At 38.9% G+C, this 24,620-nt stretch overlaps 1 protein-coding gene across 4 annotated transcripts in view; it reads right to left on the bottom strand.

Annotated features, from left to right (window-relative positions):
• The window catches only part of SLC4A7 (solute carrier family 4 member 7), a 97,623-nt gene that overhangs the window by 57,295 nt on the left and 15,708 nt on the right, over positions 1-24,620 (bottom strand). For 2 of the 4 annotated variants that reach the window (XM_040589426.1, XM_040589428.1), the window contains exon 2: positions 4,642-4,723. In XM_040589426.1, the coding sequence (XP_040445360.1) occupies positions 4,642-4,723 (82 nt within the window). Of the gene's footprint in view, positions 1-4,641; positions 4,724-14,039; positions 14,247-24,620 lie in introns of those variants that run through there. The other 2 variants (XM_040589430.1, XM_040589427.1) reach the window with 2 other exon arrangements.

Genomic DNA, 24,620 nt, shown 5'->3' with positions numbered 1-24,620 from the left:
ACTTTGAGAAGCACTGATGACAGCTAACATTTATTTCTAAATTATAAGGACAAAATATCCTGCACTAACAAAAGTGGTGCAAGTGAACATTTTCTTGATGTTGCATATGATTCAGAGTACGTTTCATATACCTGACCAGCTGTACTATGTCTGAAGAGACATGGTTTTGCTTCCTCTCAGTTCAACTCAAACTAAGGAGCAGGAACAATCTTTCCAGTTCAGGGATATCACTACAGGATGGATGAAAGTTGCTCTGCAAGAATCATTAATGAGCATCCTAAATTATTTTGTTTCAGCCGCAGTTACATATCCCATTTATCTACTTTTTGACCACATAAAAAGATAGAGCTTAGCATGATAAGCAGCATTCAAAATTATTTTCTGTTAAACACACTTTTTTTTTCTAGACCATTAAGGGGTCTCTTCAAGGTTCAAGCATGCATGCTGTAGCTTCAGAAGGGTAAGAAACTTGTTCTGTACTGCCTAAATTAGCATAGCCATTCACAGAACATGAAAATGTAAATACTAAGCACAATCTTAAAATACCAGCAACTATGAAGTCCTGTTCCATTACCTGTATTTACCTGCTCCCGTACAACTTTTTTATTTTACAGAACTATTCATGGGTTTTGATCAGCTGCAATTTGGATGCATCTAAAAAGGCAGAATAATAGTAAACCTGTCACCTGAAAAAAACCTTAGCAGGACATTCTACTACAAGTTCCCATATAAGTTCTCTTAGTTTCCCAGATCCCTTTCATAATACTGAAACAATTTCTAACTACTCATAACACGATAAACTGCAAAACACTCGTACAGCAAGTTTTCTACTTTGATATAGAATATTCACTTCTAGAGGTGGAAAAACCGCACAACTGTTCAATGACCTGTCCTTATCAACTAAGATTAACTGAAAAGCACAGCTGTTTTCTTAAAGGGAAAATAAGGCTCTAAACCATCAAGGTAGCAGAGATAATAGGGTCACTTGAAATGTAAACACTACTTACACCTGGCCACACGACAGTGGTGAGAGTACAGTAGCTATTAAATGTTGAAAGCTGCTTCTTGGATTTAAGCCACGGAAAACTTGTCTACTGAGACACACACTCTTGACCTCAGATTGTTTCTGGAACAAGGCTTCTGTTATGTGTAAACTCCTTATCTCTGCTACACCTGTAACTGCTAAGAGTAACAGAATAGATCCTTTTTCCCTTAAGCTGTACCTAGTAAATGTATCCCCGAATCAAGGTGAAAATCAACTACACATTTAAAAAGGTAGGCCCTGGTAATATCAAGCCAAACATACAAACTCAGGTTTAAGAAAGCTTTCCTTTAACATGGTTCTTAGCAGAAATCACCTTTTACAAGACAGCATGAAATACCTCTGCCACTACCTTACTTCCACCTCCTGCCTTACTTTGTTACTACTCTTACTCATTGCAGCTCAGAGAGAGTCTGGCATCAAGTTAAGAACATCGGGTACTCTTAAACAGGTTATTTTAAGGTGTTATTCCCCGTTCTAGCTCTTCTGTAAACTGACATTTGTTATTTCAAAGCAAGGCCTTACAGCTTCAGTAAGAAAGCAGCACCTTTATTTAGTACACACACTGTCTGCCCACAATTGCAGTTTACCATCTCTACCCATTTCTCATTTACAGGAATAGAGTTACGAAACAAGTAGCCTGTGCCTAACCTTTCTAACCTAAACACTGTCACTCCAGATACATACCACACCTTCCCTGCCACCACAAACACAACGCAGAGCTTGGGAAGCCCTAACTCTTTTAAGAACTGTTATCCACTTCAGCATCTCACCCTGTTTCCATTAATATTTCATCACAACATTTCCAGAAAATGGAAGTATGCAATACTGACGATACCAACAAAACTTTGCTTTAGTATTAGTAACAAAATCATGCCTTCTACAGCATCAAATCCATCAACTTTGGTTTGTACAGGCTTTAAAGCAGTTAAGTGTCACCTGTCCATGCTGGTTTTTAAAGGTTTTGTGTTTCACATCATAACTGAACTGCATTAACTGCTTGCTGCCTCTCCTCAAAAATGAGTCAACACATACTTCTGGAAAAGTTCCAAGTTCCTAGAACTCTTTTCCAAGTCACCACAAAAACAAGCTGGAAGACTGGACTGAAACAGTTTTCAGGTCTTAAAACACTTAAAATACCCAATGCTTAACTATAGGTCTTCCTAAGCCACAAGAAAACATTCGTAAGTCAGTAATGAAAAATAATACTATCCAGAGGTTTTTTACTGCTTGCAGCCAACAATTCCATTTCTCCCCTTGCATGACTTTAATACCAGAATTAAAAACAAAACCCCAAAATCCCACATACCTACTTTAATCATAGTAGCCTAAAAATAATGCTCTCATAAACAGAGTTGTAAGTTCAAATAAACTTATCCTCTAAGACATTCCATATCTAAAGGATCTCTTTTGTGAATCTCAGATTAGATAACTATGAGTCATACACAACTGTAATTACATACCTTTCTCTTTTGTACAGGAAAGTAAAAACTTCTCTTTCTTTCTTTGGACCAGTTTCCACTGATAAAAGTTAAAACACATGCCATCCCTCCCTTTCCCCATTCTATCATTTGAGGGAGGGAAAGCACCAATTGTCTTACACATATGTAAGATACTACAAAATATATGTAATCATCAAAAATAATTCCTACTTGAATATGAAAACGTGTGCCTATATGAAGCTTCAGAAATGTGATAATCATACTGGAATACATCTTTCATGTCAGATACTTCTTAGTTATGTGTTTAACCTCTGAATAGCCAGCCCTCTTTCACACTGAGACACTTAACACGGGATCACTCCAAAGCGTGTGAAAGGCAGCCAAAGGACAGGTAAGGTGCATGGCTAAGAGCAAGGTGAGGACAGTGAGATCTCCTCCTTCCAACAACTGTTACTTGACTCAATTGATCATGAAACTAAAAGGCTGTTTCACCTTCATTTAGTCCTCTGGCCACGGGTAAGGCTGGGATATCTTCCACCATCAGCAATGCAAGTGCTTGAATTGCCTCAAGCGGCCTGAACCCCCTCCCAGCATCTTGTGTAAGCAGTGGAGGACTGGCTGAAGCACTCGGAAAAACGTGCTATGAAAGAGACTGGGGAAGTGAAATCGCTGCATGTTCCCATGTCATTCTTCTCATGTCATTCTCCGTGGCTGAGGCATTACAGCTGTTCACAACCCCAGCTGCACTGCACACCACTCCAGCTGAATGCCTGCTTCCCCTTAACCCCCTGCCTCCCTGCAAAACACACACATGCATTTTCTGGGTCATCTCTCAGAGGAAAGCAAGAGAAGGAAATGGAAGAGGAGATAAATCTTCAGTGCAGATTTAAGCTAACTGCAGAAACAGACACGACTGGTTTCACCACAGCTCAACCTTATCTAAACTGGGTTGTTGCAGCCTCCACTGCTGCACCTCTCAGCCTCATATTCACACTTCCCTTCCCCGGTCAGCACTGGCACACATCCATCTGCATGGCAAATCGGTTTGGGGCGCTCAGCCGCTGAGAATTTTTTTAATTATTTTCCTTTGGCAGGACTGTTACATTTTCTGCTGGTTAACATACCTAACCATGCTTATGGTACGGTCAGACAAGACTGTCAGTACAAGATGGAAAATAGTAACAGACTGAAAGGAACAGAGCAAGAGTACGACTACAACAGCAACAAACAACTTTAATCACTTTAATCTGTCTCGTTAGGCCACAGTATAAGAAAATGTGACAACAATCTAAAATCAACATTTCTCAGCTAGAAACTGCTGCGATAATGGCTCTCCGATGTTCTGAACCAGTAACACTCAGTACTGTCAGGAAACATTGCTTGGTGAATCTATGGATATTTTTCTAGCGTTTTGCAGATGTTAATTAAGCTTCAGAGCATTCTATGTGAAAGGTGAATAAATAAGATTTTAACACTGAATCTCCCTAGCTTTTCCCTCTGGCTTTGCTAAATAGCATCCATTAATCTTCATCCCCATCTACTTCGTTTTTTGAGTCACTAAGAAATTGTTTCTTCGATGAAGTATCCAATTTTGCATTTTGCTACATGAAAATGCCATTTTTCTTGCTAAATGCAGGATCCTGAAACAAATAATGAAGACTAACAGGATTCCGTAATGCTTAACTGACTGCAGAATGTACAGTTTACCATGGAACGAGAAGCACTGTTACCTGTTCAGACTCTCAGTATTTAAAATGCACGAACGCACTCACAAGGACAATGAACTTTCCCGCGTTTTGATTCTGTAGAACTTTACATTACGTGTGCTTGGAAATTTCTTACTGACAGCAATCAGTTTGTAAAACATACAATCTCAGAAGCAAGCTTTCCTTGGAAATCTTCATAATTTTTATTTTTTGAGGGTTTTTAATATTTTTTTTTCTGTAACAGATTTGAGTAACAGTGGGTATTAGCATGCAGAAAGACAAAAAACTGGGCAGGTCATCTGCTGTTCCCTGGGCTTATTCCTAGAATTTCATGATGGTCAAGAAATTCTGATTCCTTTTAGTGATACTGGTTGCATTTGAAAGAAAATGGATCTTTTATCCCAAGGCAAAAAAATGCATGTTAAGCAACAGAAAACCACCACAAACTTACTCTCTAGTTCTTCTTTCTCAAAGTTTGTATTGATAGTAGAGCTGATTTTGCCCATATCCACAACAGCTTCTTCATCATGACCCTGAAGAAACAAGATGCCAGTTAATTAAAACTAAATAAACTGATTTTTTCTAAATTCCTAAATATATTCTACAGTTATGAAGTTGTTTCTCAAAGTTTTCTAAAACACCACACTTACACCTCTTAGAAACTGAGAAAGAAAATGTCACTGAAAATCTACCCACGCAATTCTTAAGAAAACATTACCCTGTATTGAAGGAAAAACAGAGTAAACAGATAAGCTAAATAACATGCAATTTCCTTTTGTGATGTTTTTAATTTCATCCTATCAAGGATCAGGACATATTTCAGCAGTGCAATATTCTTTTTGTTTTACATTCAATAGCAATTAATGAACTTCAATAAAATAACTGGCAAATATTAAAAAAGTTACATAAGTTAACACTCAGGTTCTCAAACCCATTTGCTCAGGGGACAAACCCTGTGTGACAATTTCCAGCGCAGGTAAGCGGCTTTTGTGAACCAAATGTTACACAAAAGGAGTGGCAAAAGAGTTAAGTTACACAGCTTGGGGGTCCCTCCTAGAATAACAGTCAAAATAATGGTTTCACTCAGCTTTCAACAGGCAGCTTGTTAACCTCATCCCTATCTAATTAACATTAGGAAACAGCAGTTGCAAGACTATCTTTTCAGATCCCATTACTACTGAAACCATGCCACTCATAACACAAAAGCATGGTATTTGAAATAGATGCAGGCTCAAGATTGAGGCTTATCTCTGAATGCATCCCCTAATCACATTTGTCACATCACTAAAGCAGACCTTTACACACTGCCTTTTGCTCCATCTTGACTAAAATAAACCTTAAAGTAACTGTGCAGTAGGAAACTCAGAATCTCATCTCAGACTTCACACCAAACCAACATTAAAGTTGCCTTTCTCCAAGTGTTTGCTTTCCTTAAAATACAGTCCACTTGTAACAGCTCACAAATGACAGCCTCCTGGCAGAACTCTTCTCCAAAAGAACTGCTGCCTACCATAGGAGTAAGGCTTTGCGTTACATCTAACTATGTATCATGGCAAGCTAACGGCCGAATACTGTCCCTGCTCTTTCTGCTCCCTTGGGCACACACTTTTTTCCTTGTCAGATCTATCAATCATGAAGTCAAATACAAAGAGCTGAAGCAGTGCATTTTATGTTTTTAACAACTTAGCCTTCCACTGGATCAGTTCACTAACATGACTTTTCTCGTGGCTGTACGACAGCCAGATACACCACAAATACCTGTTTGATCAACGTAAATGCACCAGTGGGCTGCTGCCAGAAGTGATCACCGTGGGATCTGTGATAACGGTTTCATAAAGAGAAAACAGAAGCCTGAACCAGGAATCTTATAGAGACTGGATACCCTAACAGTGTTGACATTCACCTTAACTTTGATCTTAGAATTAATCAATAGTGCAATGCTTCTATATATAGAACAGATTTGTCATCTCATGGAGAAGCAACAAGGATGAAAAACAACAAACCTGTGTAACAGCTACAAGCTAAAACACTGTTAGCAACCCCTACCAAATAAAAAAAATTTTTGGAACACATAGCTCCTTAGTCTTAATAAAAGATCTCTCATAGTATATTGTGTGCTTGTACACACACACACACAAAAAAGAGTCCAGATCTTTGTTAACTATTAAGGGAAGTAGATTAAAGAATATGAAGATGGCAAACGGCACATATAGGAAAAAAGGGCTTTTTTCAGATTAGGTTTAAAAAAAGTTAACAGTTAGTTATAAAAAATAAAAAGCAGCTGGCACTGTGTAAATAAATAAGCAAGATACAAAAAAAGACTGGCACATAGCAGCATAAACCTCTGAAAACTAAGAAATGATCGATTCTGAGCTGTGTCCCCAAGAATGGAGTTTTCAAGGCAGGCTTACACAGTAACATAACTTTGTTGTCACTACTGCATTACAAAAGCAGAGTTTTGCAGGCATGGTAGAAAACCCAAAATTCCTGCACACTCCAGACAGCCACAATTTAAAAATTCAGGTGGTTAAACTGAAGTTGTGCCTGATGGCAGATCTGTGAAAATGTTACAAGGACCTATCAAAAAAGAAGAATCAAGAAATGTAGACAGCATCGTGGTAATAAGATGGGACACACACACACACACACCCCACGACGGGACAGGGGGAAATAGTACATTCCTGTCTCCTTCACACCAAAATGAAATTATAGAGCTGTCTAGAAGATGCCTTCATCATGTAATCGACCTCTGTCATCTCACTGATAACTGTTCTGGAGGCGGGGGGGGAAATAACAGTTGCAAAGTGAGTCTTGGCTCTTACCTTTAGTGAAGATAGATCTTCCAACACAACTTGGGGAAAAAAAAACCATTGAATGTGCATCAACCCAGTATCAGAAAGAGGTCTCTAAGCAGCAGCATTAAAAAGCTTTTAAGTTAACAATCTTTTGAGGCACCAAATAAGTACAGCAAAACATTTAACTGCATTGGTAAGGCTGTACCACTAGCAAGGCCTCGAGCATACCTACCTTCCAATTCATCTCAGGGACACAATCAAAATGATAGGACTGTAGTACACTCCAGCTCACAGAAACAGACACACACACAAATCCTTCATGTCACTAGAAAACTCAAAATAGACGGAAACAGAAAATCCTCTAAATTATCCCGAGTGTCTTATAATATGAAAGAGAAAAAACCCTAATATTAGGAAGAGTGCTATCAAAACCTCTTCCACAATAAGCTTCATTGTTACAGCCGCAGACTGCTCAAGTGCCCTGCACCTAACTCTCCCTGCACCCTAAAGTTCTTCTAGGACACTTGGAAGCTTCCCAGACACATAGGTTTTGAACAAGGGAAGACAACGTTTTTCTCCAGATTATACAAACTACTGCGTACTGGTAGAAAATTACATACACACTGTGGAAAATACACATGCGAGAAAAGATTTTTATCTCCCAATAACATTTTGAACTTGCTGTATGCCTCATACTGTGTTATTAATATTTATCACCCTTTGCTGTAGTAACAGAGATACTTTGCCAACCTTATACATACAGAAGCAGCTTTCAAAACCACATCATGTGAAAGTAACATGTTTTTTGAGATTAGATTACAGAGAGGCATGCATGCCCTTGCAAACCATTCTACCCCTATCTCAAACTACTCGACATATGCAAAGACTCTTCCAAGAATAAACCATTAGCAACCACAAATATCATACATGAAGAAAGCATATCCTTTACAGCCTTTGTTTAGAAAAAACACAAAGCATCAGTCTAACATAACCCTTTGTGATGCCAACAGCAAATCCCACGATGAAATAATTTTGCCTTAGGTCAGGCAATATTCAAATACACTACAAAACTAATTCCAAGTTACAACCTTTGCCTTGCTAAAAATAACGTCTGTAGGGCATACATTTCCAGGAAATACAGAAAATCTACCATGTCAGTTTAAAGGCACAAAAGTGAGAGCAAACTGTTCTAGTTGCTGAATCAAACACATTCCCATTCTCACTATCTCTTCCACTTTCTGAACTTTTTACTTAAAGAGAGGTGGGTTGTTTAAGACTCATCAACTTCCCTCTCGTAGGCACAGAGAAAGACTTCATCTTAGAGCAAGCATTCCTCTGCAATCTACTACTCATTTAATGTGAAACTACACACAATAATCCCACAGATGCCCAAAACACAGCTGATAAAGATGAGCCAAAGTAAAATTCAAGACTAACTTGGAATGTATGTAACTTTTCTTTTCAGTCAAGAGACAGAACAATTGAGGAGGGGGGAACACCAGAAGCAATGGAAGTACCCTAGGAAGAGATTAAGCATTCACCTTTTCACAAGGATATAGTCATTTATAAACACAGAACAAGTCCCAAGTACATCAAGGAAGGGAAGAAAGATAAAAAAATCCTAGTACACTGAATTAAAATACACTAAGTACACTTTTTTTAACACCAAATCTGTGAATACTCACAAGCATACTGTAGGAACAGCCTTCCAGTAAAACCTTCATGCTCAGCCAGAGGTGCCTGCATGTACTACAACATATCTTCCTGGACTTCCAACTTTCCCCAGCATGAAAATGAAACCCCTTTTCAACTGCTGCAGACCAGACAAGACTTCCAAATACTCTTTGCTCTAGCAGAATCCCAGTAGGATTCCTCTTGCCACCTCTGATTTTCAAATATCTTTTCTCAGTCCAGGAGAAAAGAGTAATTCCCCTTTTATTGCAGACAAGTATCCAGAAATTGCTTACACTATATTTACCTTCTCAAACATTTGTCTTCATTTAGTACAGTACACTTCTTCTATCTAAAATTTTAAAGCTGCATGAAAAGTTGAACTTCTAAAGTCAATCCTAAATTGCACAAATCACTAAGGAAAGTGTTCCAAGTTTGCAAGAATTCGTTGTCGACCTCCAGCAGCACGTGTTAGTTACCATCTAGTGGACTGGCACAAATATGACGCACAGAATATTAAATTTAAAGGATACTTTCCACTGTCATCTGTACAAGCTTTTCTCACCATGCAACTCATCTAACCTTATGCAGTCACATACACATGACAGGCTTCAGATGGGCACACTGCCTAAGTGCATTACTGAGCCACCACTTCCAAGAGATACAACTTGCTAGCAACACATTTTTGAGGTCCTTGGAATGTAGTTCGTTCTGGTAATAGACAGTGATCATACAAACGGCTGACAAAGTTAACCTTAAACCTTGAAATCTAAAAGTAATACAGTAATTGCGTTAAAAAGAATTTGAGCTCAACATCTAAAACCATTACTCAGCTAAGACAACGTTCACATGCTCCATTTACATCCCCTCTGTCCAAAGTTCTTCCCAACAGAGTTGGGGAACTACCTGCAGCACCATAAGAGATAGCACTAGTGTTCATGGGAATAAGTAGGGCACAGGAAAGGACACAACCCCCAAAAAAAAGAAGTTAAAAAAAATTACATTATCACTTTCATGCTACAAAGAACCTTCATTGCCGCATTTGTTCAAGCAGATGCAAATGCAAACCACCATCACTCCCCCAAAAACTAAACAAACTACTAACCAACCCCGAACACCAGGGGCTGTGGGGGGTAGAGAGGGTCATATCTATTTTTTTTACCTTATTCATCTGTCCCTGGCCAAAAGTTTGAAACTTCTAATTTTGACACTATTCTACTACATCTGCCTACACCATGACAGTGAACCTGCTAATCGCTTTATGACTGTAATTACATCCCATCCTTTCTGGCTTGAACTGAAGGCAAATACTACCTGTTCCTTCCCACAAGAACCCATGGGTACATCTCTGCCTTTGTGGAGTTACCAGATCTGGCAGATGGGATTTAGCTCTTAGGCTGGAATGTGGCACCAACAAGCCATTCCTCTCTAAACACAAGCACACACTGCTTACAGACCCAACTGGTAAACCCCGGTAGCCGTAGGCTTACATACTAAGCATAGGAGAATTTTTGCACGGTGCAAAAGAAAGACTCTTCAGTCTTTCATCATCAGTACGTAGGAGCAGTTAAGCTGGATCAAACCACCCATCCCATCCAGCGTGCTGCCTTCAAGAGCATGGAACAGTAGAGGCCTTTAGCGACTTCCCAATTAACTTACAAATCAGTACAAACAGAAGTCAAAATGGTGGCTTGACCTAGACCTTGGAAGCATAGTCCAAGCAGGACTTTTGTTCTGTCACCAGCCCTCACTTTGTTGGATCTGCATTCAGAAGACAGATATGATAACCATCAAGGTTTCAGTTTTAAAAAAAAAAAGAAATTAAATAAAGAAAAATTACCAGTATTGCTCTGCTAAAAGAAATTTAAACCTTCATTTTGACCACAAATTTCAAAGATAACAAAAGAGGAACTACAAAACCTAATTTTGCAACTGTTTTCCAGATACATGTATGTACATATATGAAACATTTAAAAACTGGCCTTTATTTTAAAGACAGATATACACACAAACTCCTTTGTCACACAGCTACTGAAATATATTGTTCAGAATAATTAAGAACCAGGAGGGTAATTCATGATTCATTTTCACAGCGCTTCCTAAGTGGTCTGTTTCAGAAGCATTTCTGTTCTAAGCACACATAATACTCCATGTAGTCATGAAATAAAATACATCTCTGATTTACAGAATGCACATGCAGCCTCTTTTCTATCCACTGAATCTCCCAGAACTGCAAGCTAATAAGTGCTAACATTGGGGGGGGGGGCGGCATGCGCACATGTAGCTCAGATAAGACCAGTGCTCTCTCCTAATTTTGTAGGACTACAAGTTACCAGTGACAACAACCCTGCAAGAGGTAATGAAACCAGAATATTAGTATATTCGTTAATGCCATCTGTGACTACCGTATGCAGAGTTCAATGACAATCATTCTACCCCTGGCAAGCATCAGCAACAGGTCTACACTACGGCTCTCCCACTGCTACCTACAGAGCACCAAGCAGCCTTAGTTAAGAGTGAGTAAATTAGGAAGGGCTTTTCAACATGGTTCACCTGCAGCAACAAGTAACAGCATCACTTGGTAAGTTCTAAATATATTGGTTTACTTCTCTGTCAGATAGAGTCTGATTTTAAACCAGAAGTAAGATGAGCCAACGGTGGGCAGGAGTGCAGACATCTCCGGTTGCTGCCTCCACAAAGGACAGCCAGGATATGGAGAAAAAAAAAAAAAAAAAAAAAAAAAAAAAAAAAAAACAAGTCCTTTCTAAACAGTAGTAAGTGAAGGTATTATTCAGCCTACTAAACAGTCTTTAGGTGAACTGCACAAGCGGCCCTATAAAGGCATTTGAAATTTGTTCTTTGGGCACAGTATCGGTCTACACAGCAATACTGTATCTTCAGGAGTTGCCAAAGGGATGAAACATTACCACCAGTGCTAAATCAAGCACACAAACCTAACAGCCAAGGGAAAGTGCACTAAATATAAATGGGCTCCATCTCATTTTGTCAGCATACAATTTTTAGCTGGCCTTGCCCTCTAAATATATACGGATGAGAGTAAAATTAATAATAATTCACAAACAGCACACTTGCCAGATTTAAAACAGGAAGCACACCGTATTGACGGGTTTCCCCTTGGTTGTATTTGCTACGGTCTCACTTGCACAGAACAGCTGCTTTCCAGTTTTAGGAGGTTTTTTCCCCCCCTACTATCACAGCAGTGGGTATTGCTCAAACACCACAGCAAAGACTCCAGTACAGCTCAAGGATTTTAGTGTCGCAGCCACCCCCCACCTCCCCACCCTTTACTTGTGAATTTTAGCTGTGGTTATACAATTACTATTTTACACAACTATTTCGCATGTAAATGAAGATCCCTCCTAATCAAAGCAATACTCGGAGCCTCACAGGAAGGTCTGAGGCTTAGATTTCAGTAAGACCATAGCTCTAACAAAAGGGGTTAGGAATACTTAAGAGAAGCTTTTCTGGCCTACTAATCCTCTAATTAACTGCTCAGCTTACCCTACTAAATAGGTCTGGCCAGTCTGCTTCTAGAAGACTTACAAAAAAAACACAGCAGCAATACAAACCTTGTTTACACAAGCACATCCAACAGACAACAACAGACTTCAGTAAGACTCTCCAGAAGTTGCATTTTACTTTTACATTTCCAGAACTGTGTGAGGGAGGACAGTAGACATGGATGTGCACTACTAAAATAAGAGCATAAAAACAAAACCACACCACGACCACACAAACAAACAAAAACAAACAGCACTTTTGGGAAAAAACAGTTCTAAATATTTTAATGTTTTGCTTCCTCAACAGCTGAACACCTAATGTTTATAAATAATTTTATTTCAGTGGTTCTAGCAGACATTACTCTGGCCACTGCCACGCTGAGGGCCACAACATGCAAGACAAGCCATGTCCCTGACAAATCAGACACTAGTCTTTGGACAGTAAACACAAAATCAAATTGAGAGAAAGTCAGAAAAAAAGGAAGCATAAACACTGACAAGTGACTGGTCACAGCAGTGACTGGCTGTCAACTACAGCACACCGCAGCAATTTATAAAATTAAAAAAAAATGTTTAGAACACACACAAAGGATGGCTTGATTAATATTAAGGCATAACTAAAATGCAAGCGAATACGCCATCAAAATTAGAAGCCTGTTTGAATTCAACCTGAGTGTTCTGCAGGCCAGAAAATTTAGCACCATGCATAAAGATAGCAAATAATGTCACCAATCCAACACAAGATACCACGTAGCATATCTCATATTATAGTAGTCATTTTACAAAGTTGCATTTTATCACTGCCTCATAGCACTAAATTTCATTCACAAAATTAATAGCTCCATTCACTTCAATTTCTAAAGTCACAGCTAGGGAAAGTGGAAGTAGTAGAATCTTTGTAACTAAGTCACCTCAAATCTTTGCCTAGTCTTCTAGGCATATGCATGCCTGAGAGTTCTGTATGCAGAGCTGATGGTAACACCACAATAAAAATCAAAAACCAGTAGTACAGAGACACTAACAAACAAGACCACTGCAATCAGATGCATTTTAACATGTCTAAATGAAACTCTTACTTCTTATGCTTACACAAGGAAACAGAAAATTTAGCAGTCATCTTATAAAATTTATATAAAACAATTCAGGGGTCTTCAAAGCTTTACAGCTTAGGAAAATTCCATCCCATAGATTTTAGTTTGCAGGGAACCCTAAAGCAGTAATCCTGTTATACAGTGCGTTGCCGTTAAACAGCAGTGACAAAGACTACTCATACAGGAGCTAAGCAATAGCTTGTAACACCAATACAAGTGAGCTCACTGCTTCGTTGTAGAAATCCCCACAAATGGAGATTTGTGGCTATGCCACTGAAGCCTGAAGAAAATACTTCCTCCAAGCACATTTTACTCCAGTTACACCACTCATCAAGTTCACTTTTTTTTTGTCAAAAGGAACAATCAGTAATTACTCAAAGTCATAGCTGATAACCTTCAAATCAAGAAAAACTGACTCTAAATTATGCAAAATAAGAAAACAACAATAAATACCCCAACAACAGCCACAAAAACCCCACTCCAACCACTCTCAAAATCTGGTAGTATACTCTCATGATTGTAAAAGCACATTTTCTTTCCGAATCAAGCATGTTACTATGATTAAGCAATTCTAACTACCCAGAAAATACCTTCCCCAGTACAGAATTCTCTACTTCAAGTATTATTTCTATCAGCAGATCATTCAAAATTTTCTCCCACAACTAGCAAATCTACGGTAGCACACCAATCTGAGACACAGTCGCTAAAATATCACTTGCATCAAAGCATGTTCGAACGATTATTAAGTTGATACAGCTGCTATTTACATACAGGTTGCATTTTCTTCCCTGGACGAGCTTCTTCCATGCTGATGTGCAGGAGCGGAGAGTGCCCTTGTACCAGACCCTGTAATGAACCTCCCCAGAGATCAGAGGCTGCGCAGACATGACCGCTTTAGCTGGCTGTGCCGGACACAGCCGTACTCCGGGAAGGCCAATCGCTCCCTCGCAAGCCTCTGTCTCCCCGGCCACTGATTACAGCTACTACAGGGTCGCACAAAAGCGGAATGGGCAAGACAGCATGCCTTTAATTCCAGCTCAGAGAATACCAAAAAAGGAACTGAGACAGAGTTCCAGACCTAACATTTTCTGCACCAACAGCAGCTAAGAACAGCTCCAAGGCTGTATTTTTGCTCTGATCCAAGACTTTGTTAGCACTGCAAAATGAAAGCACATTTGTACCTTGGGCCCCAGAACAGAACAACCCAGAAGTCAAACATCTGCTATGTGTGTTTACAGCTGTATTATCAACTTTTCACTCAATACTCATTCCAAAGCACATGGGGTTTTTTTTTTACATAAGCCATATAATCTTGTTCGGCAAAATAAACTAGGGCTACTTTATTTGGGGTAAAAAAATCCTTGTTTATTTCTTTTTCCCCACTGAAGAGGTAAAAAAGCCATGCTGTTAGCAGCAATCAATTTCATGTATCCTTCCAAAGTAAGATGGCTTTCTGTTTCAGGTGAGAGTAGTTACACTTTTCCTTGCTTAAGCCAACCTTAGAAAAACATAACTTCCACTCCAGCAGATCAAATTCAGAGCCTCATTTCATTCTGTTCCTCTTCACCACCGACATACCTTCCTTTCCTTGTCCCATCAGGTAAGGTGTAGGAAAACTGCTTCTTTAAGGCACTACCCATAACTTAACCTTCATGACATGACACTGCCTTCCTTGTTCTTTTTTTCTTCTTCCATTCCTACTTCTCGGATGAGGAGAACTCTAGTAATGAAGCTGGACTGGTGCCATCCCAACCAATGAACAACTTGAACAAAACAAAACAAGTAACACACTGTTCATAAACCTGGGGCAAATACCACCAGCCAAAGCAGCTTACTGTGCAACTGGGAAGATGGTATTCACCACCTAGCAGTTCAGAAATCTGAAGACCACGTTCAGTTCCCCTCACTGCCTTTCTCATTCCAGAAAATTCTCTAACCATAGACTAATAAAAGTATTCTCAGACAGTGCTGAGAGGAGTGTTTAAAACTAGCTTGTTTCCGCTCTGTATAGATGGTTACTGTAACACTTGTGAATCTTCACGTCCAAGGTACTGGAAGGCCTTGCTGTTGTTGTATGTAAATGACCATAAACTAAACGATTCACACAGGAAGAACAAACAAACAAAAATATCAGATACCCTAACTCTGTGCTCTCAGCTGAGCATCCTAAACCAAACCTATTTTTCTTCTAGTACAGAGCACAGATTCATACAGCTCTTCAGCTACTCAGACGAATACTGAAACAGCTATGCCAAACTGCGTTCTGGTGGCTCACCCACACTTTAATGCAGTTTTCCTTAAAATAAGTCTATACTGTAAGTACTTCAATTTCTAAAAGTATAAAAGCTGGTTTGTTCAGGTTAGTTTGACTTTTCAAAAAAAAAAAAAAAAAGGTTTTGGAAAGAATACTTGATTTGGAAACTTAAAAAAAACACCAAGACTCTGAAACAGTTTATTGAAATATCTTTCTCCTTCTGCTCTGTAGTCAACCAGTTTCTAGTTCATAGTCACTTAATCTTGGAACAACAAAAAAACCCACCCACACTCAGAAGCTTTATCCATTTAAAAACGAAGAAAATAGAAAGCAAAGAACATGCACATGTAAAGCCAAGCTGAAAAACTCAACATTCTAAAATGTAAACACGGTCATTTTTTTCAAACAGATGAAAATTTGTTTCTTTTAATTCTCATACCAACATACTTCATGGATAGATGTCTGATCTTACCCAAGAATAAACACAAGGGAAAAGCTTCACATTAGATGGAGAACACACCAACTTCAAACTGCAACTGTCTCACCATGCTTAACTACAGAGGTATTCTGAAAAAAACTGTAGACAAATATACACAAAATTATCATATCCTTGAATGTGTTCGGTGACAACACTGTGAGAACTCAGAGCAAAACTGTGAGTGCTCGGTGCAAAACTATTTGCACTGCACCAATATTTCAACCATATGCTTGATACTGCAGAAGGTTATGAACAGTATGAGGCCTTTTTTTAAAAAAAAAAAAAAAGAAACATACTTAGCTATCATGAAACATACACTTTTTTTCATCAATCATTCACTTTTCACTTTTATACCACTTCAAGTTTCACGTATTTAAGCTTTTCACCAGCTATAAAAGCACTTTTTTGGAAAGACAGGTAAAAAAAAAAGGTATCTATTCTCCAGACAGAAAACAGTTCATTTGAGCTCTTAGCTCTCTGCAAAACTTTCAGTCTTTTCACAAGCAATATATAGTCCACGATTTCTTGTATGCAGTACAGGCTTCCATTAAAAATTCCCTGCAAATCAACTAAGTTGGACTAATTCCCAAAACATTCGTTAACTATGGGGTGGAATGCAGAAACGTTTACAACAGATTAGAAAAGTAATTTTCACGTCACTTGTTGTGAGCCAGTTTCTGGATCAATCTGTAAAAATAGCCCCTACCACACCTTACAGCAACACTCGCATTAACACACCAGCAAGCTGCATGGATTAGTACAACCACAAGCTATTCTCTCCATCCTCCAAATTTCGCTCTTAAAATGACAGAGCAATTGTGACCACAGTCTGTTGTGGAGTGGCAGTAAACTGCTTTACTGCGGAGGTCTGCCGAGTCTCTAGCAAGCAGAACTGTGCTTAAACTGCCATTCTGAGATGGCAGGACATGAGCACATACTTGTTTGAAGTAGCTGCAGTGAGCAGGACTATGCTCTCAGCAGGACTCACAACATGAGCTCCAGCCCAGCACTATCAGACCTAGCCAGATAGGAGCACGAGGAAACTTGAGTGCTCTCCCGCTTGCAAAAAGGCCATACCGACATACCCACACATCTAGCTGTGTAAACTGGTACATCTGGTATGAGGTATCTATATTAAAGTATTTAAAAACCTATTTCAGGCAGTGAGGGAGTAGAGCGTTAACAGTTGCATCCATAATCCAAACTCAACCCTTCCTTATATGGACAAATCAATCAAAATGAACATGATAATCTTTTCTAACATTGCAGATCAAAAAAACAACCCAGTTCTCTGCCACCTTTCTTCATGTATCTGAAAGGATAGCATCCATCACACTCAAAGCACCTCCCTTTAGAAAAGAATATAAAAGCAAGAAATACTAGGAGACAATATTAAATGAGTATTTTGGACTGGGGGGGTGGGGGTGGCCTGGGTCACAAGGGAGTCAGGAGGGGAGGCAAGGTGCTAGGGGATTATGGTGATGCATGAGCAAGCTGCACGACAGTGTCTCATGTTAGCATGTTAGTATCTGACTACTGCAAATGGTTTTGTTCAGCTTCTCACTAAACAGGAACCTACTAACTCATTAAACAAGAACAGCTTCCTACAAGTTTTCTATTACACATAAATTAAATAGAAGCTACTTCTCTAAGGAGACATTATTCCCTTAGCAAGGGAACATGGAAACCTTCACAGGCAGTGGATCATCATTTCATGAATTAAAACGACCCACCGAAACCAACAGTTTGACTGCCTACAAGTATTTCTCAGACTACAGTTTCCACGTGACAGCTAGTTCCCAAGAAGTACATTTGCATAGCATGCTTCAGCTTGCCTCAGTTTGTATCAGCACGTACACATGGAACCAGGTTTCTAAAAAAGGACGGGGAGGGTGGGGGGACTGGGGGGCAGAGGAAAAAAAGGATAGATGTATTTTGTGCAGATATTCTCTAGTGTACTGCCCCAGTAGTGGACTCTTGGGTTTCTCAGTGCATTGCTGCACAGCTGTCAGAAGCCGCCAGGACACAGAGAGCAAGCATGAGGCAGATGGCTAGTTTGAGCCCTCCTGACTTTATGAATTTCAGTAGTATCCTCTCCAGAGAATAAGTACACAGCTCTCACAATGATGTGTAGTTTTGTAACGTGAATCAACAGCGAGATAACTGTGTACTCTGTTGTACAGACTACTTCATTATCAGCCTGCAGTCCTGGTCTGGATACACTGATGAAACAGAAAAACAAAAGATGTATGTAAAGTATTAGAGCACTTATTTCCGGACTCAAAGACATCCCTCAGTAGAGGACAGATGGCAGAAATTCACCATGTTCAAACAGAACGCTACCAAGAATTCCACTTCAAACATGTATGAGCATGTGGTCACCATGCAAATGGCACTGACACAGCTGGGAGGGGTTGGGTGATGCGATGTGCTGGGTGGTTTTGTTGGGGAGGGGGGGCCCCACAGCGTTGGGGTTTTTTGGCAAAAGAATGAGGATGCTTTCTAAATTCATAGCTTCTCACTTCACAAATAGAGTATGTCCCTCATCGCTTGCCTTTATCTAAACTCATCTCCAGGCACGTTGGCAGCATTTTTGAGATATATTCTGATTTTTCCTTGTTGTAAAGAAGTCTTAGATCGTTATGCAAGTTCACAAGGACTATAAAACTGGGCTGTTTCAACACTACTACAGCCACCTAACCAAGGCCGTATCTTTAAACGCTCTACTATCACTTGTAGAAACAGTAAACACTCATCTCCTAGAATCATAGATGGCATAGAAATGAACAGTTGATGAGTCCAGGTACAAAGCAGCACAATAAGGGGAAGATATAACTGTGTTTTGTACTGACATTATTTGAAGTACAGGCACATGAAAGCCCTTCCCTGACAGCAGATCCTGGGGAGAAAGAGGGGACTCAAATTACCCAGTTAGGACAGACTCTCCACACACAAGCAAATCAAGCTATACCCACACTGAACAGTTCCTTGACAAGAACACCAACATTAATAAATAAAATTATTCCTTCAATGAATGCTGTAATTTTTGAGTGATTATTCACATACACGTCTTTCTCTTCATAGAAAAGTGAAAGATCACAAATCCCACCAATTCACAATAATTCAAGGCTTAACTGTTCACCTTCAGCTTTCCCCGTCTCAAATTCTATTCTATTCATATAATTGCACTCCAGTAAAATCAAATATCTGTGTAATAATTTACTGACAACATATTTACAGTAATCAAAAAATTACTAGCTACAAATCAAACTGAGCAAACAGGAAGGTAATGCAACACTTGCAGTAGCAGGACTGACAGTAGGAGGTATCAGCACTCCACCAGCCCACAACATTTCTTCTTAAGAACAAGGCGGGCAGCATGGAAGGAAGACTCCAGGACCACTCATGACCACTACTACAGTCTGAACAAGGGCTGAATTTCATCATTATTTTTAACTTTCCAAGTGGTGCAACATACAGGATTCAGATGGTGTTGTCTGCCGATTTTTTTAATACAAAATGCATTCCACAAATCACATCTCCCAAGTTAGCCTGAGATCTGATGCTTTCCTGATCACATAGTAAACATACAACTCAAGTTAACAACCAAAACAGAAGTTGTCAAGGTTAGTTTTCTGTTTTGGTTCTCTGGGTGTTAATTTTGAGGGTTTTGTTCGTTTTTTGGCCAGCTTCACATGTGGAACCAGCTCATAGGAAAGCAGACAGGACAAAGGGGGAATGACACACACCCCTCAGAGACCACAAACTAATTAGTCCAGCTCAGCCTTAGCATGAGGCCTATCTTAAGACATGTACTTTCTTGCCGAAATTTCTTCCATTTTCCTCCTGCAATTCTAAAGCACATTAAGATATTTAAGAGTATTTTATAAAGGGTTTTTTCAGACTTTTAAAGGAAGATGTTGCTAGACAAAAAACTGCCAGAACTTTAAACTGCAAGAAGCCAGCCCAAGATCCTTCAGAAGGATCACTTAAGGGACATTTAAGAAGGGATCAACTTCTATTTCTTATTTGCCTTTTCTAACATAATTTAAAGCTATACAGCTGAGCTCCCTTTGTTTGGTTGAAGAGAGAAAGCAGCAGATTTTCTGATGTACTAAGAAACACAGCGTTTTTGCTGTGTCTGACTAGGAGGTTCTGGGAGAGGTCAGTTAAAAAGCTGCCGATTCTGACCAAACTCATACATGCCATCATACATGGCACGTATTTTACAGGACAGTTCAATTGACAAAATGCAAGGGGAAACTGACACAGAGATCCAAAAATCAGCCAAAAAAGAAAACCTACCTTTTTTGCAGCTACTGTATCCTTTCTCTCAAGAACAACTACTGAAAGATTTATCTTTTAGAACTTTATTACAGCTTTTCCTTTTGTGAATAACAACGTAAAAGACTATCTGTAACATACTACTCCTAAGAAAGATGCACGCATTTCTATTCTGTAGAGGAAAAACCAATGCTGTAGGACTCTTACTGTAAACTTATGACTTGAAGGGCTATTTAGTAAAAGAAAGTTGAATGCATCCAACACAGGGCAAGCAAATTACTCTTGATTTGTTAAACAAACACTTCAAATTCTCTACTTTAAAGAGCACCAACGTTTGAGTTTGCACGAGTTCTAACCAGCCAACAACTACTAGAAAGGGAGCTCTCTGAAAAGGTTACCCAAACAATATAGAGGCATTTTTAATGATTTTGGAATAAGCACCAGAAGTTATCTGTATTCCTAATACAGTGCAATTAGACCACAGTTCCACACAGCTTGATTTGCACACTGCCACGCAGCAGCACAAATACAAGCCGAAGGGAAGACGGATTTCAAGTGAAATTAGAGCATGCACAAGGAATTCAGATAGGCTTTTGGCTTTCACATTGACTTCTGGAAGACAGACAATTATCTAGCACTACGTAAAAGTCTACCCATAAAAATTCTACTGCCAGGATTTTCTTGCAAGGCAAATGTGAACTTGGAGAGTAAGGTTATATCAGATTCATGCTCCTTAAGATGCAACCATGGCAATTGTGACCAGCCCTAGGAACTCTAAAGCTGGCTTCAATATATCAAGTCATGCCCCTACATATAAACTCTCCTCCAGCGTTCTCTGCCTGAACTTGACAGAGATTCAACAGCTTTAAGATGTCTTTACGAACATAACTGATCCCATTAAGAGACACAATACCAAGTCAAATACACAGTAAACCAAACACATAAAATACATCATCCAGACTGGAGACCTAAGCAAAAGATCTTCCAGCAATATAAATCAAATATGTTATACCCCAAGGCTACAAGAACTTTATCTTAAGATTTGTAATTCTGCATTTCATAGCTACTACAGAATTTTTAAATGCTAAAAAAATGTAAGACTATCTAGACAATGGCAACTGCATCTGGCAGCCAAATGAATTTTCTACAAGGGAAAATAGAGAAAGAAGGAAAAAGAAAAAAAAACCCTGCATGATGATTGTACTGATGTAGAAGGCAAGTCTCCAGAATGTCTTTCTGATACTATCAAATCTGTAGAGAAGACATCTACACAGAATCCAACACTTGCTTCTACTGTAACATAGAAAACAGAAGCAACTGCAGCTTACAGCCCTGGGGATGTGTTACTATACCAAACAAATTTCTGCAATCAGATATCCTAATTACATAAACATTTCAAGTTGTATTAATGCTTAACTGTTTTTTTCCAAGAGGAAAATCAGCCAAAATTGATTTTCTGGGAGGAAGAACATCTTCACTAGGCGGCTTTCAGCAACCAAACCAAGCTTTCATCATTCCATGATTCCAAAACACTGTTTTCCACCTCAAACTGATACAGGAGAGAATCTGAAAAATAAGGGATATCTGGAAAACAACAGTTAAGAGCAGTAATACTGAAACCTTCCCACCTACAGCCAAAAGAAATGTGTAAAGAAATATTCAAATAGGAAAACTTTGTATATACTTGTCTTTTAGGCAACTTCCCATGTTTCCAATGATTAAGTTTTCATTTGCCTAGACCACATGCATATCCATTCCTTTTTTCCAGCGTTATTTCGCTGAAGTCAAGGCACACACAAAGAAATTAACCTATCCACCGAATGATTTGCTATTATTCTCACATTTCTTCACAGGACTGACTTTACAGGGGGAAAAAAAAAAAAAAAAAACCTGCCTGTGAACCAGGCTGGAAAAGTGTCATCAAACAGCATGCTGTAAAAATCTCCTACGTAAAGAAGAAAGTGAATCAAACTGGCTTATAGTGCACCCTAACCTTAATCAGGTGAGATCGTATCTGAACGGTGATAAGGCACTCCTTCAGTAGACAATGGTACCCTTTTATTGAAGTCTGAATAAAGTCTGATATTTGGGGCAATATGATGTCAGGCTTTTAGTTATCTTAACAACAATTTCAGAGCTTTTGACCAAGATGTAATTAACTTAAATAGAAGCAAGAGGTTTTTACATGATTTTAATAACCTTTTACAGACTTCCTCAAAAACTGAGGTTTCCAGTTTAACAGTCTTTAAAATCTGTATCAGTTTTCATTGTTGATTATCAAAAGAAGCGTTACTTTAAAAAAGTATACAAAGCAAAATCATTCAAGTCTAATGAGACAAATGGATATTTTGAAGTATTAATAATCAGGTCAACTGTCTACTAAAAGCTGTTCATGTTGTCTGAGGTCGCTGTGCATTGACAGAGGTTGAAAGAATGGGTAAGGCACCATTTTCTCACTGGGACAGAACGACTGTGCCAGAAGGAAGCTCTTCCCTTAAAAAGGCTGAACTGTAGTTCAGTTTAGAATCACAACATTCACAGCAGACACTAGGTGGAATCTGAGAGCAGTCCACTTCAAAAACCAGTTGTATATGCTGTCGCCAATATTAACTCCAAATTTTCACTCACAGCCATGTTATTTAGATATATGAAGGAAGATTACTTCATTCAGACCACTGAGGTCGTAACGTTTAAACACTTGAAATTTAGCCGTACAGACCATGTAATTGGGAAAAACCATGAAAATCTGATAACCTCAGAAGGAAAGCTATTATATAGGAGTACAAAGCACAATTGCCATGCTCTCCACTCTTACGGTCCTTCCAGACTTTTTAATTGAAGAAAATTATCAAGCTGCATACTCAAATACCAATCTGTTAAAGTTGTCTTTCAATTGCTTTTACTTTAACAGACTGCAATGTATATTTACACTTACTGTTTAGGAAACGAAATAATGAAAGCCTGTATAGAAGTTTATTCTATGTATTTGAAGCTTGTTTCTATTTTTGACTAATTTCATCACGTAACTGGATTTTTGGTAACACATAATGGTTATTAGCAACTTACATTCATAAACCCACTTGCTTTCCTAGGCAGTATCATCACAAACACATTGCACAACAGAGGAACTATACCACAGTTCAGACTTCGGGAACCACTGTGTCAGCAGGCTTCACTTCTACTCTGGGTCTTAATTTGAATTTGCAAGATAACCCCACATTTCTAAAAGCTCTAAAAGAGTTAGAGTAGCATTAGGAGACAAACATGCATGCAGGTTTGAAAGACGTTATTAGCAGCATTCACAGCCTAATCATTTATAAGAAGGATGGAGGAAGGGGGTGGTAGAAGAGAGTTCACCAATGGTTTCCTGAAACTCACCCCTTATTTAAATAATAATTTTCTTATTTTAATAGCTCAGTGTACTTATTGACACTTTAAAGCAATACTATATTCCATAGCTAAGTTTTCTTAAAAAAAAAAAAACAAAAAACAAAAAACAAAACCCCACAACTTTCAGACAACTATTATTTATTTTCTAGGTACTGCAAACTAACTTGTCTTTTTTACTAGTGTTATCAATGTAACTGTGAAATAACACATATTAATAGAAAGCACAAACATTTACAGCTGGACTCGATTTTAAAGGTCTTTTCCAACTTAAATGATTCTATTGTTTCCACCAATTATAATGAAGGCACTTCAGTGCTTACTCTGCTGAAGTGGAACATCTTTAACAGTCTAATTTGAAGCATCAACTCAAATACAATTTTTCAAACACTATCCTCTTCAAGATTTGATGAGCAAAAAGCAATAAAGACACAAGACAAAAAAAAAAAACTCTGCTTAAGTCGCTTTTATTGTAAATTTATGAAACTACAGAGGAAAATTCTATCTACTCTAAATGAGGAAGCCACTGAAGGAACTAGCATTCATAACAGGATAATGCTGACACATGGCCTTGGAAGCCATGAGCATGGAACTCTCCCACACTGTACTTCTTCACAAACAGATCACGAGCAGACCTTGAATTGCAGGTGCGCTCTATTACAGTCACAGAGACTCAAAACAAACAAACAAAAAAAGCAGTATTTAAAACCAGAAGCCTCCCTCAGCTGCAAGGAAAGACAGATTGCCCCATGCTCAGTCCCAGCCTTCTCTGCTGTGCTGCAGCTGTATGCTGGGTGGCACTGCCTATGCTGAGAAGACAACTTGGTTGTTGCTCAAGGGGGCTCTTAGAAAACCCCGACAGGACCACATCCAAGCATTCAAAGTAAGTAATTCTGGCTGTTTCACAGCATCTAGTCTCTGAGTAACTTTGATATAAACCATTACTCCC

The sequence above is a fragment of the Falco naumanni genome, chromosome 4 (assembly GCF_017639655.2).
Source record: "Falco naumanni isolate bFalNau1 chromosome 4, bFalNau1.pat, whole genome shotgun sequence".
In the NCBI taxonomy this organism is placed as follows: domain Eukaryota; kingdom Metazoa; phylum Chordata; class Aves; order Falconiformes; family Falconidae; genus Falco; species Falco naumanni.
Note: the sequence above shows the minus strand (reverse complement) of the source record. Positions and strands in the feature narration are given on the sequence as shown.